This window comes from Carlito syrichta, unplaced genomic scaffold (genome assembly GCF_000164805.1).
Source record: "Carlito syrichta isolate Samal-C Ts95f unplaced genomic scaffold, Tarsius_syrichta-2.0.1 Scaffold312207, whole genome shotgun sequence".
NCBI classification, from domain to species: Eukaryota; Metazoa; Chordata; class Mammalia; order Primates; family Tarsiidae; genus Carlito; species Carlito syrichta.
Window position 1 is genome coordinate 495238 of NW_007256303.1, and position 13907 is coordinate 509144.

At 51.4% G+C, this 13907-nt stretch overlaps 1 protein-coding gene across 1 annotated transcript in view; it reads left to right on the forward strand.

Annotated features, from left to right (window-relative positions):
• COL6A5 (collagen type VI alpha 5 chain) overlaps window positions 1-13907 on the forward strand; it is an 88762-nt gene that overhangs the window by 56689 nt on the left and 18166 nt on the right. Inside the window, exons 33-36 of the mRNA XM_008069789.1 lie at window positions 3375-3468; window positions 4282-4941; window positions 8033-8123; window positions 10521-10732. Of these exons, the coding sequence (XP_008067980.1) occupies window positions 3375-3468; window positions 4282-4941; window positions 8033-8123; window positions 10521-10732 (1057 nt within the window). The remainder of the gene's footprint in view (window positions 1-3374; window positions 3469-4281; window positions 4942-8032; window positions 8124-10520; window positions 10733-13907) is intronic.

The window sequence follows — 13907 nt, forward strand, 5'->3', positions numbered from 1 at the left end:
CTCCCCCTCCTCCCGTGCCCCTCCCCGCCACCCTCTTTGGCAAGTCCGCTGGAGAGGTCGGGCTGCTTCCCCCGTGCCTGTCGCTCCACCCACTTGCCAACACTGGATTTTGTCTGAGGTTTTAGACTTTCACCCGTCTAGTCGGTAAGCAAGGGCACCGCTCTCGCTGTTGTGCGCAGATTTCCGGGCACGGCTAAGCGTCTTCTCCCGTGTTCTCTGCCCGTTTTAACATTTCTGTGAATGCACCACCTCACCCACGTGCCACTTGGTCTTGTGTCTTCCTTTGGGAGAGGCTGCGCAATAATACTCTGCTGCTTTTTATCCTGGGCCCTGTGCACCCGGAACTTAAGCTTGCAGCGTCCCACCGACGTTCTAGGGATTTCTAAAAGTGTTGAATGTTCTAGTGTGTTGATTCTCTGCAAGTCTGAACTTCTGGGTAGAATATGTATTCCTGGAGATTAGCCTGTGATCGTTCCTCCTATGAAGCTGGAAACAACGGGCAGTTACTAGATACTCACGTTCCCTTAGGGGCTGCCCTCACCGTTGCTTATTCACGCTGTCGTCTTGAACACACATTGCCATCACGTGCCAGACTGCTGGTCGGACTTTCCCCACTCTCGGGGTTTCCACTCAGGAGAGAAACACCAGTCCCGAGTCCGCTTTTCTCCGCAGTCACTGTGTCGCTTCTTGGCCCCACAGGCCTCTCCTGGAGTCTCCTGGCCCTGGCCACCTGCCTCCTGGGGCTGAGCCCCGTCCCTCCAGGCCCTTCCACCTCTTGACGCGTCTCACCCCGCATTTCTGCACACAGCAGCCCCCACCCTGGGCTCGCTGGCCCCACTCTCAGCCTGCCACCCGCCGACCCCCCTGCCCTCGGAAGCGTTTCGGCCACCACCTTCCCGCACAACCACTGCCCTCAGACCTGCCCCTTCTCCGTCTGGCACCCTGGATCCCTTCACCTGCTGACCTGGGGGGAGTGGTGTTTCCCAAGGCCACTCCTCAATCCCTCCTCCATCCACTGGCACTCCCCTGACACTCTTGTCTACACGCAGGGCCCTCCACATGCATGTGTCTCCCATGCGGACCGTGTCCCCAGCTCCACACACCCACACGACAGCCTCCTCAGCTCAGCACCCTCACGGCACGTCTCGTGGAGGCGCCAAACCCCGGTCCCAGCGCCCCCTGCAAGACGCACCTGCCACAGCCCGTCCCAGTCACACCAACTCCACCCTTCGGCCCGCAGTTACCACCACCCTCGCCTGTCTCAGACCGGCGTTCCTAGCTTAGGGAGCGAGTGTGTGCCTGGACGTGTGTGTGCATGCCGCCGTGTGGGCACGGACATGCGTTGTGTGCACGCTGAAGTGCGTGAGTGTTTGAGAGGCGGGTGGTCTTCTAGGTGCGAGTGTGCGGGATTCGCGTGAGTACGACGGTGGGCACAACGCGTGACAAATACGGACCCAGCCAGTGACCACGCGTTGGGACCTGGAATGCTGACACCTTGGTCCTACCCCATTCTCGTCTGCCCGGACAGGGCGGCCACCATCCACAGAGCAGCCAGCGTGGTCCAAGCGCTCCTGAAGCCATGGGGTTACGGAGCCCCAAACCCCTTCTCCTCTCTCTCGGAGGGAAGCGACGGTTCCTACAGAAGCCGGCAGGCTCTGCACGACCTGCCCACCCCTTTGAGGCCCCCGGCCCCCCTTCCCCTTCCCTCTCTCTCTCCACAACTAGCCCCCCGTGAGTGTCCCTCAGCTCTCCCTTCTTCGTTCTCTCTCTCCGTGCCCTCCCCCTGTCAGCATCTCTCTGGCACCCCTTTCCTCCCTCTCTCTCTGTGACCTGCCTCTCCCCTGGTGTCGCCCTCGTCTCCCTTCGCGTTCCTTCTCCCTCTCAACGGCCACCCGCTTTCTCCCAGTCTCTCTCTGGTCTCCCTTCTCCTTCCCTGCTCTCCGCACAGCTCCGGCAAGCCACCCCACCCCCTCCGTGGACTCTCGTGGGCGCTGGACAGACCCACCCTCCCCAGCCCTTCCTGGCCTACTTTCCGTGCTTGAACGTCTCTTGCCAGATGCGTCTCCCCATTTCCTCCTTCGCGTTTTGGCCTAAATGTCTCCTGGTCAGGGGGTCCCAGTTCCCATCCCTAGCCCCTTGCTTTGTCTTTGCTATGAAAGTTATTACTTCCCAACACACTAATCATTTGCCTCCTGCGATTCTTGTATGCCTTCTCCACTAGATTGTTTTGTTCTGCCTGGGACTAGATCTGTGATGTGGCAAGCATTCATTAGGTATTTGTTGAGCGAATGAGTTCATGAATGAAGAGCAGGGGATTGACTCCCGGGAACCCACTTTCTTGCTTACCGTCTTGAAGCTCAAATACAGAATAACACCCAAGGCATTCCATTTCATCAAAGTTGGGAGCAGGAATGTCGTCAATGCTTTCTGATCACAAGGCCGGAACGATCATGAGTATTTTCAGATGTTTCCTCAGCACTTGATGGTAAAACAGGGTGTGGCTTTTCTAGCGCTTTAATTTGTGGAGGGAGAAAGAGAAAAAGCACGGGCATCTTTGTTGCTGGAAAGACCCTCACCACCCCCTGGGATGGGAGATTCTTTCATCAGAATGAAGTATCTGATCTGCATGGTGCCTCTCACAGAGTAAATACCCAGTAGAGCGTTATAGACTCCCGGAAGGAAGGAAGGAAGGAAGGAAGGAAGGAAGGAAGGAAGGAAGGAAGGAAAGAAGGAAGGTAGGAAGGAAGACAGGCAGGCTGCACGTTGCCCGTTGCAGTCAGTACTAAAGCAAAAAAATCAAGAACCATGAAATGACGCCTGAGAGTTTTGAACAAACGTAGCATCTCTGTCTCCTGCCTTCTGAAGTCGACTTTTCATTGGAATTTGTGACTGGGAAGGCTTCCTCGATGCCTGAAAGACATGCCTTCCTCTTGACAGCGTGGGCTAGGGTCCTTGGATCAGGACCTAATGGAGCCCGAGAAGCTCATGAGCGTACGCTTTCTGCAGAAGCCGGTATGTGGTGTGTACCTAGCTGGCGCAGGGTCAGACGTGTGTGGAAATGCAGTGTCGGAGGCCTGGAGAGTGTAGACATCTGCTGCAGGGAGCGCTTCTGGTCGGGCCGTCTTCCAGTAGTTGTTTCTTCCCAGAGGAGGGATGCTGACACTTGTTCTGGACATACGTGTATGTGTCATGTTTAGGCTAAAAGGGCGTGCGTGCGTGCATGCGATTGTGTGTGTGTGTGTGTGGTTCTCTGGACGGAGCAAAGGGCTCTGGTCAGAGTGAGGAGTAGTTGGGTGTTTTTCAAACTTCTCCATGAAATGCGGTCGCCGTGACTTCCTGAGAGTAAGCTCGCATCCACTTCTCTCTCGATGCAGTTTGACAACATTGGAACATTCCAGGTGATCCCACTTCCTTCCGATGAGGAGAGTGAAGCCTTCAAACGATTTCGACGCTGTACCCTTTGCTATGGTAAGACCAGGGAGGGGGCCTGCTGTGCTGAAAGCTCGCCTGTTTCTCACGAGTTATCGAATCAGCTTTATCGGAGGTTTCTATTTTTGAACATTTTTTACAGGGTCTTGCTCTGTTGCCCAGGCCGGAGTGCAGGGGTGCGATCCGAGCTCTCTGCAGCCTTGACTTCCTGGGCTCAAGGGATCCTCCTGAGTAGCTGGGATGGCAGGCGCACACCACCACACCTGGATAATTTTTTATTGTTTGTAGAGATGAACTCTTGCTCTGTGGCTCAGGCTGGTCGTGAACTCTTGGCCTCAAGCAGTCCTCCTGCCTCAACATCTTAGGGTGCTGAGATTACAGGCATGAGCTACCATGTCTGGCCGGGGTTTTCTATTTTCAGTTTTTCAGTTTTCCAACACAGTATGCTAGTTTCCATCTCTGTAATGTTTGAAGTTTCCATAGAATGTGAACGTTGGTTTAGAAAATTATTCCAATGGATGTAGCATTTCCTGAAGCCTACTGGGTAGTTTTATTGAAAGTCTCTAAGATACTGAAAATACTTTCTAAATGAGTTTGAACATGACATATGGGCTTTAGGTATACACATTACCTACATCTGCTTTCAAAAAAGATTTTCCTAAATTGTCTGCTAGTGGCCCCAGAAATAGTGGGACATTGAGAATTTCTCATTGATTTAAATTAAGTGAGATCAAAGAGGTATTGATCAGATTATTAAATCTTGATGATCAGTCACTGAGCCACTTAAAGAATATCACAAACAAGTGTCTTGTGTCACTCTTGGACCAATGATGTGTCTCTCTGTATTTTTAGATAAATGTTTTCCACACACCTGCGTTCAAGAGATTTTCTTACCTGAAAATTCCCACATGGATGTTGCCCTCCTCTTAGACAATTCTCGGCATATAGCAGCTGATGAGTTTAAGGCCATGCAAGCCCTGATGAGTGCGGTGATTGACGTCTTTCACATTGCTCCAGACCCGGTAGTCGCAGGCTCTGGCGACAGAGTCGCCCTGCTGAGCTACCCTTCTTGGGATAGTTCCCAGAGGAGAGAGGGTGCAGTCAAAACAGAGTTTGCGTTTACAACTTACAACAGCGGAGTCCTCATGAAAAACCACATCTGGACCTCCTTCCAGCAGCTGGATGGAGAAGCCATGATTGGCCGTGCCCTGCTGTGGACCATGGAAAAGCTCTTCTCAGAAACTCCCAACCCAAGAAAACACAGGGTCATCTTTGTGCTCTCAGCTGGAGAAAATTATGAGAGCAAGGAATTTGTAAAGAAGATGGCCGTGAGGGCCAAGTGTCAAGGCTATGTCATATTTGTGGTTTCTCTCGGCTCCACACATAAGGACGACATGGCGGAGCTGGCCAGTCTCCCACTTGACCAGCATCTCATCCAGCTTGGGAAGATGCATCAACCAGATCTGGACTACATTGTGAAGTTCTTAAAGCCATTTGTATACTCGGTCAGACGTAAGTTACTGTTGCATTGTTCTTCCTTGTTTCAGTAAGCGAGCGAGCGTTTGTTGATAGCACTGATAATCCGACACATCTTTGTGTCTACAGCTAATCTAAACACAGTGATAAATTCGATGGTGAGATGGGAGCGGGGGTGGAACACATCCTGGTTATGCCCTGTGTTTATCCTGGGCACAAAATGGTGAGACCTTTTTTATGGTAGAATGTCTCTCAACCAAATCTCAGCCCCAGAAAGCCCAGTGTGACTGGAGGTCTCCTGATCACACTTGCTCAACCTGAAACATTCTGGCAGCTCTCAGGTGGTCTCTGGAACGAGCATTCACGTAAAAGTTTTACCCGGTTTATTTCTAACTTTGGCACACCCTGGAGACCTGTGTGAGGTAGAAAGACAACCATGTCCTGTGCTCCTCTCAGAGTCTGAACACACAGATCTTCTGGGAATCTTGTTCAAATGTAGACTCTAAGTCGGCATGCCTAGGGGGGACCTGAGGGTCCTCATTTCCAGAAAGCACAACAGAGATGTGCAAGCTGCTGGTTCACAGGCCACTCTGAATAGCATGGCTCTGGGCCAGTGCATGACAAGGGCCACTCATTGGACAAGTGCAAACAAGGGCCACTCATTGGACAAGTGCATGACAAGGGCCACTCATTGGAAAAGTGCAGACAGGGGCCACTCGTTCAATAGGTGCAGACAAGGGCCACTCATTGGATGGGTGCCAACAAGGGCCACTCATTGGACGGGTGCAGACAAGGGTCACTCATTGGATGGGTATAGACAAGGGCCACTCATTAGTTGGGTATAGACAAGGGTTACTTGTTGAATGTATATAGACAAGAGCCACTCACTGGATGGGTGCCAACAAGGGCCACGCATTGGATGGGTGCAGACAAGGACCACTCATTGGTTGGGTATAGACAAGGGCTGCTCATTGAATGTGTATAGGCAAGGATCACTCATTGGATGGGTGCCAAAAAGGGCTACGCATTGGATGGGTGCAGACAAGGGCCCCTCATTGGATGGGTGTAGACAAGGGCCATTCATTGGATGGGTGCCGACAAGGGCCACTCATTAGCTGAGTGCTGACAAGGGCCACTCATTGAATGGGTACCAGCCCCCAAACTGATCTGTGAAGAGATTCAAACAGAAGTTGGGAGCGAGCATCTAGAACCTCTGAAGCAGTTTGACATCGTTGCAGCAACAAGTGCACGAGCACTGGACAGTGTCTCATTCAACAGGGTATAGAAAGGTATCAGTCTGCAAAGGATTGGAAACAAAAACACCTTGCCCTCCACCACGAGTGGGTTGAGAAAACTCTCTTCTTGAATTTTCAGCAAGGAGTGGTTTTGCCCCAGGGGATCTTTGGAAACGTTTTCAGTTGTCCCAACTTGGGAGCGCTACTAGCATCAAGTAAATAGAGCCAGGGATTATGCTATACATCCCACAATTCACAGGACAGCCCCCCCTCCCAACAAAGAACAATCTAGCCCAAAATGTCCACAGCGCTGAGGTTGAGAGACCCGGCTCAGAGGGTCCCACAGAATCGGAGCTGAGCTGCTTCTTTCTGACAGGGAATCGGACAGGTTTGGAGCCGATTCCGCTGAACTGATCCTACTGCCCCGCAATCCCAGTTTCCCTGGCATCCGAGGGGTCCCCAACACCACGACAGGGCTAGTGTCTTGAGAGTTCACTCTCCACCACAGGAAGCTCGGCCTTTCTCCTGGGACTCACAGTCAATTAGAGAATCCAGTAATTGTTTTCCTGGGAAGGCTGCCTCATTCCTTTAAATCTAAGATGTTCTCGAGTGTATAATGTAAAAAAGAAGAAATAATGCTTTCAGTTAAACTTTGACGCTAGCTCTCCTGGTGGAGCATTGTTAAAGTCACTGGAAGGGTCCTCTCGGATGCACACTCCCCTGTGTCCCTCGTGTGCTTTCGTGAACAGGACACGCTGGGCTAAGGCATTTCTACAGCTGCTGTACCGAATTCCATTCTTGTGAGCACCTTTCTGGCTCAGAGCCATCGACATCCCTGCCCACTGTGCAGCGTGGTCTCCGTGTCATTGAGACGTATGATCATGCCCATGTTAAGAAGGCCACGCAGCAGCTCAGAGCTGGTCCTGCTGCTCCTGAGCAGCTTGGTGATGAAGTGGCACTCGCTTGCATGGACGCCCACCTGCGCGCCCAGCTTGCTGCTTTCCCACGACCACGTGGTTTGGAAGAGCGAGAAGACTCCTCTGCGTCCACGGCTGGGGATTGTCCCCAGGCTGCTGGCCCCAGTGCTACAGGTTTGGGGTGGGCACGCTTGTTGTACCCACAGGCACAGGCAGTGACAATTGTGTCACAGTTCCTGCCTCACCAAGAGCAGGTGTCAGAGGCAATTGACCTGAAGACATGTTTTCATCTGAGAGAAATAGAAAAAAGAAATGATACTCATCTCAGAATCAGGGAAGCATAATTATGATAAAGCCACAGACAATCTCTGAGATATTTTCACAGAGTCACCCCATTCAACAGTCAAGGGCCTTTTCGTTAAAAATCAGTTTCCTGAAAGAGGAGGAAATGTTATACTTCTCCGTATTCCAAGATGTGCAGAACAACATTGGGAAGGATGGATCCTTCAGACCCGTGAGCCAAAGTCGTGTCTGAGACTCTCCCTCCGAGCAATCAGTGTCGATGGTGCAGAAACACAGAAACAGCATCACGCAATTAAATGCCACCTTGTCTGTTTGATCCAGCGGCAGAGTCTGGGTGAAAAGGCTTTAGCAAATGAGAACAGAATTCTCCTTAGAGTGTGTTACGTGAGCACGCAGGACATGTGTGTCCCTGCATCACAGTGAAGCCTTAGGCGAACCATTTGCAGGAGTCACCTCCATGAGCCTGGTATTTCTTCAACTGCTAAAACACTCTGAAACCAAATTTGGAATGCTGTTTCTAGCTGCTATTGTTTTCTGTTTTCACGCGAGCCAACTTTTGCTGAAATGTGTTAGTGACGTTTATTGCCTCAAGAAAACTCCCTTGGAATTCTCTTTATGCAGCAAACACTGTTTCTAGTTTTAAAACCAACCGTGACTTTGCTCTCTCAACAGGAGGGTTCAATCAGTACCCGCCACCGGCGCTCGAGGGCACCTGCAGACGCATGGCTCTGGCCTGGGAGGCTGGTCAGGATGGCGGCCTCAGGTGAGTGGAAGCTCTCACGTTTGCAGGTGACCATGATGGACCTGTCCCTGGCAGACGATGGGGTATCAGACTGAGGAAAGAGCGGGCCTTGAGGTCAAGGCACCTCTTCCATTTTCCGTGGCAGGAGTTGCCTGTCAAACTTTCCAGTCTCATGTTTCTGTGGCATCACGTGCTTTACCGCCGTCTTGCCGTACGTCAGGGTTTACTCAGAAATCCCTGTATTGACCTTGACCCCAGAATAGAGCCCACAATACACCCGTGGCCACCCCGCCTCACTTCCCGTTCGTTCCTCCCCAACCGGGCCCGGGGTTTTGGCCATGCTGGACTCCCCTCACCCTGTGCGACTGGGCCACATTGCCCTGCCTGGCTCCTGTTCCTTCCGCGACACCCCGCCCATCTTCCGTGACCCAGACCGGAGCTGCCTCCTCCTAGAAGCCTGTTTGCACCATCTTCTGGCGCTGCTGAGTCCTGACTGCGGTCACCCCAGTGTCTACCTTGCTGGATCTGAGGCTTCTGTGGTTCACTGTCTCACCCCAACCCATAGCAGAAAGGGCCCACAAAGTAACTGCACGTGTGAATCACTTTCTTTAGTGTTGCACCCTGAATATCAATAAAAAGACACGTGCTTCATCTGAATGTGCCTCTCCCCGAGCCGAGTGGAGGTGGCCCGAGCTGCTGCCTCCTGCCTCTCCGGTCAGACTGCACAGGTCAGACTTGGTCATTCCAAAGTAGGCTTCATAGGCTGTAAGCAGACGTGGAAAAAGGAAGGATCAACAGCAAGCCGGGACCCCGACGGGGGCCCTGGGAGAGCCGGTCCAGGCCACACTCACCCGTCTTCACAGACAGCAGCAAAGCAAAAGAGCTTCTCGGGACAGATCTTGCAGATACACCCAGAGCAGAATGGCGAGAGGAAGGCTCCCCAGAGGCCACCGCGCCCACGTCCCTCTGGGATCGCAGTCACTCACGTGGTGGCCGAGCAGCCTGCCTGCAGCCACACGGTCCTGGTGTATGTGAAGCTGTGTCTCCCCCCCTGCACAAGCAGTGGACTCTTTGAAGGAAGTCGGTTTGTGGAGGGCCACGCGATGGTGTCATTTAAACACACACAAACTCAGAACTGGCTGTGCACAGCCCTCATGCAGCTGGACAGCCAGAGCACGTTCATGCAGCAAATCCGAACAAACCCGGCAGGACAGATTTTCAACATTGACTCAATGCAGTGGATGGTTCTGCTTTGTCCAAAAGGAGTTCCTGCCGCACAGTGGTTCACGCCTGTAATCCCAGGACTTTGGGAGGCTGAGGCTGGAGGATTGCTTGAGCCCAGGAGTTCGAGACCAGCCTGGGCAACATAGTGAGACCTAGTCTCTACAAAAGAAAAATAGCCAAGTGTGGCGGCACACACCTGCAGCCCCAGCTACTTGAGAGGCTGAGGCGGGAGGATCCCCTGCGTCCAGGAGGTCGAGGCTGTGGTGAGCTCTGATCAGGCCACTGCACTTCAGCCTGCGTGACAGAGTGAGACCCCGACTCAAAAAAGAAAAAAGGAATTCCTAAAACCACAACAGCGTGTCCACATCGGTGACATCGGTGAACCGTGGTGCGTCCGCAGAGGCGGCTCTGCCTCAGCCCGCCCGCTCTGTGCTCACCACCCTGAGCCCCCGCTGCACCCTCACCTGCGCCCACACGGTGTCCCGGCAGCGTCAGGGCCTCACGTGGCGTGAGCGTATCCTCTGTGCGTCCCATCATTCCCTCGTCACTCTCACAGTCACAACAGCACCACCGGGGCCAGAGCCAGAGTCAGACACAAACACAAACCCTGGAAACGGCATCAAGTGCGTCGTCGAGAATATACTTCCATCGAATGTGCCTCCCGTCATCGTCCAAATAAAAATGTGCAACTCTCAGATGATCACAGAGAATGCTTAGGCTGCTAAGGATGTAAACGCAAGGGCCAGTGTCAGGGGCTCTGATCCCAGTGGGATCTGCTTTTTGTAATCTTGCTCTTCTCAGAGCAGTGCTTGGTCAATCTGTTGAGGATTTCCCATCGTTTCTGTGGTGATTGGAATTGATCTGGGGTGCAAAAAGCTTGTTCCAAATAGCCTATGAATTTATTGTCATTTATCTAAATCTCTGCACAGGTCAGACTTGATAATTCCAAAGTAATGCTTCATAAGCCATAAGCAGACGTGGAAAAGGAAGGATAAACAATAATTTTCATTTATTGGAGTTGTAAAAATAATGCATATAATTAATTTCAGTGAATTATTTGATAAAACAGCTTAGATTGTCACCACTCCATCGTTTTGTTTTTAGGAAATGAATCCCATGTTGAGCTTAGGGCTGTTCTGTTTGTGTTCTCTGGGGCTGCCTGGACTCACCCACAGCCTTCCTTTCTAGTTTCAGGCTTTCCCCCGAGTCCCATGAGGTTTCTTCAGGAGACAATGGCCTCATCAGCCAAGAATTCAGTGCCGAGAGAGACGCGTCCCTTGTGAAGTTAGAGGACAACGGGAGTGAACATCTGGTTTACTTTCCAAATCAAATGGTTGAGCCACAGAAATTAGTGATTAATTTTGGAAAAGTTCGGGAATCTGCAGAAAGTGCAAGTCTCACCTCTGGTAAGGACATGAAAAGTCACGATGAAAAGGTGTAAACAGCGTGGAGCCCCATCTCCTAACCCCGGCAGAGAATCAGACAAATTAAGGCTGACGTCTCATGCAGCTGGGTTCTGTTTGTTTGTTATGTTCAACATGGTGAATGAAACGTCTACTTTTGTCAAAACTGAGGAAGTCAATGGTGACAGGTACCAGCAGGAAGATAGATGTAAGCTCTCAGGAATGCCCCAATAGTCTCACTAAACCCAAGGCATCTCTAAAACCCACGATTTGGAAATTAGTATGATACAGAAGGAAGCAGTTTAGAGGCCTTCAGTGCAAAGGTGGGATTAGAACATAAGCCTTCACAGCTGGCCTGGCTGGGGCCCCAGAACTTGCAGTTACCTGAGAGGGTGTCAGCTCGCCCCTGAGGTGCCCAGAAGCGGTGGAACGTAAACCTCCCAATGCCTTTCTCTGCATTGTGAGGCAAAGCAATAACTTTTTCAAGGATTTGATAGTTTCAAACAAATCAGATACAAAAGATAATGTCGGTGTGTTCAATAAGAAAGCATGACACCGTAAATAGATATTTCAACAACCCCGCCTATGCTTCTAGAAGCTTCCAGAATGCTTCCTTGGTCAGAATACCAGGATGCTAAGCCTTCTGCTCAAAGTCGCATGTGTGTAGCCAGGACATGCACGTATCAAAGAGGGCCAGGCTGCATGAGCAGGGTCGGTCTTAGTGTCGTCCTCGGATAAGGTTTCCTTTTCTTGGGTTTAACTCTCATGTCTTTACAACTATGCATGAAACATAGATATTTGAACCTCATCTTTAAAACAGCTAAACTTACCTTCATAGAAGTTGCAATTCAGAATAAAAACCATCACTAGTTGGAAAATAGGCATCTTAGCTTAAGAAGGAAGTGAAGTGATTCAATAAACTGGATTATGGGGTCCCATGACATTAAGACGCCAAGTGTGTATGGTTTTTAGTTATGACAAGTTTTCAATTCCAATGTAGACACAACCTACGAAGAGAATTCATGGTTTGTTCTTTTTCGTAGGTGTTAATTTGGGGTGTTCTTTTTAATGATAAGGGAATTACAACAGCCCTCAAGGCACGGAAATGTATTATGGTTTGGTTTAAAAATAAAAAGAGAGAAGAGAAGCTTTGGGTGCTTGGTAGAATACCAGTGTCCTTTGTGAGAACCTTGTTAGAAGGAAGCATTCAGAGTCTAGGAATTCAGAAACGTGAGCCTTTTCAGGAAAGACAGATATGACCCGGTGAAGGAAGGAAAGTTATCTTTGCAGCCATTGCTAATGACCATTGTTCCATAGTTTTTTAAAAACAGGGCTTTTCATTGAGTTTTTCAGATGTCTGAGAATCAAGATACTTAGTCAGTGCAAGGTTCAATTTGGCTGAGGAAGTAATTGTTCACAGCTGTAGCAGGAAAAGCAAAAAATGTGAACGCACCCCGCCCAGCTCCTTGCGCAGGGGTTGAGGGCTGCTGGGAGTTTGGGCTGACTAGCCCGGCCGAGCTAGCCTGGGAGCAGTGAGTTCAGACCCAGCGATGATATGTATCTTTTACCCTTTAAAGTGAACCAGAGTCTCAGATCATGAGTGTTTTCTAGGGACGTTGTGCTGTTCTTTTCTTTTCCTTAAATCGTCCTTAGCCAGTTGCCAACGCCTGCCGAGACCGTTCTGTCTCACGTGTTGTCCTTCTGAAGAGAGAATCGTGACTCAGATGTTTTATTCCATTGTTCAGAGATGAACTTGGCTGAGTTTCAGCTGTACTGCACAAATAAAAGGTTGACTGTCCCAAGCACGTCCATATGCTGTGTTTGTTGCTCATTTGCAATGGCATTCTTACAGCTGACAGCTGATCTTTCTGCCCTTGAGCTGAGAGTCTGGGGAAAGTCAGGAACCTTACCCACGTGAGAAGTGTGCGGCTCCCGGAGTCCTGTGGGCTGGCAGTGAGTGTCATCCACTTTCACCAGCAACATGGCCACTGACCCCTCCCGGCCCAGCCACTCCCCTGCTGTGTCCACCCGCTCTGGTCTGAATGGCGATTCTCTGCTGTTCCGGCACCTTCCCGGCCTCCCGGTCCTTAGAGCAGCCCACGGACAACGGTGTCAGAATTACCTGCAGGTGCATACAAGCACGGACCCCAGCGCTTGAGAACCACGGCTGTGTACCCAGGGTGTGAGCGGGAGGAGACGCCACTGTGGTGACCTTGGTGTGTCCTGAGTGAGAGGTCAGGGGCCCCGAGGTTCCCAGAGCAAGGTCCCCGCACAAGCAACTTCGGCGGAGGGGGCACCTGCTGCGTGTCGAACTCTGGGGTGAGGGTGAGGGTCTCAGTCCGAGTTTTAACACAAAGCCCAGGTGGTTCTGATGAGGCTGAAGTTTGAGGACTGCCGCTCCTCTTACCACCAGGCATGTGGCCCTCGGTCTGATTCCTGGTGGGGCGGAGTCTCACTGGTGTCTGGGACCACAGAAAACAAGCGGGAATCCGTGTTTCTAGAGGGTTCCAGGGAACTGGGCATAACTTCATTGTATTCGTCCGAGAACCTCCATCCTTCCGACGTCTACCTAACAGAACATACTTAGGGTCTAAATGTGCAGAGATGACCTCGAGATGCCAGCAGACACTTGGACGGTGGCGCCTGAGTATAAACACCCCTCGCAGCCAGCAGCCCCTCCGGGTCACGCGCCAAGGGAGTGCATGCTGCTCTCTGGAATCCTGTCATAAAAATGGGGGGAGGGTTTGATCTTAATCAAATGCAGCCGTCGGCCCAGTGTCGAGCTTGGTCCTTTCTTCAAAGGTGCTGGATGCATCAATGTGAAGACATAGTCTACATTCAGAGTTTTTAAAGGACAGGATATTTTGTGATGAATTCCAACAGGCTCTAGACTCAGCCCAGGGCTGGCTCCCAGCTTTAAGCAGTCCCCAGCCTGGGACAATGTCAATGGATGTTCTTTCCTTTTTTTTTTTGAAAGCAGGATTTATTGAGAGGACAGAAAAGCTCCCACAGTGGGAGGGGACCCGAAGGGGTTGCCCGATGCTCTTTTCAATGAGTTCATTAAGAAGTGAGAAGCGCCGGGCTCCGTGGCTCAGCCTGTCATCCCACGCCTTTGGGAGGCTGAGGTGAGTGGATTGCCTGAGCCCACGGGTTCGAGACCCGCCTGGGCAGCGAGACC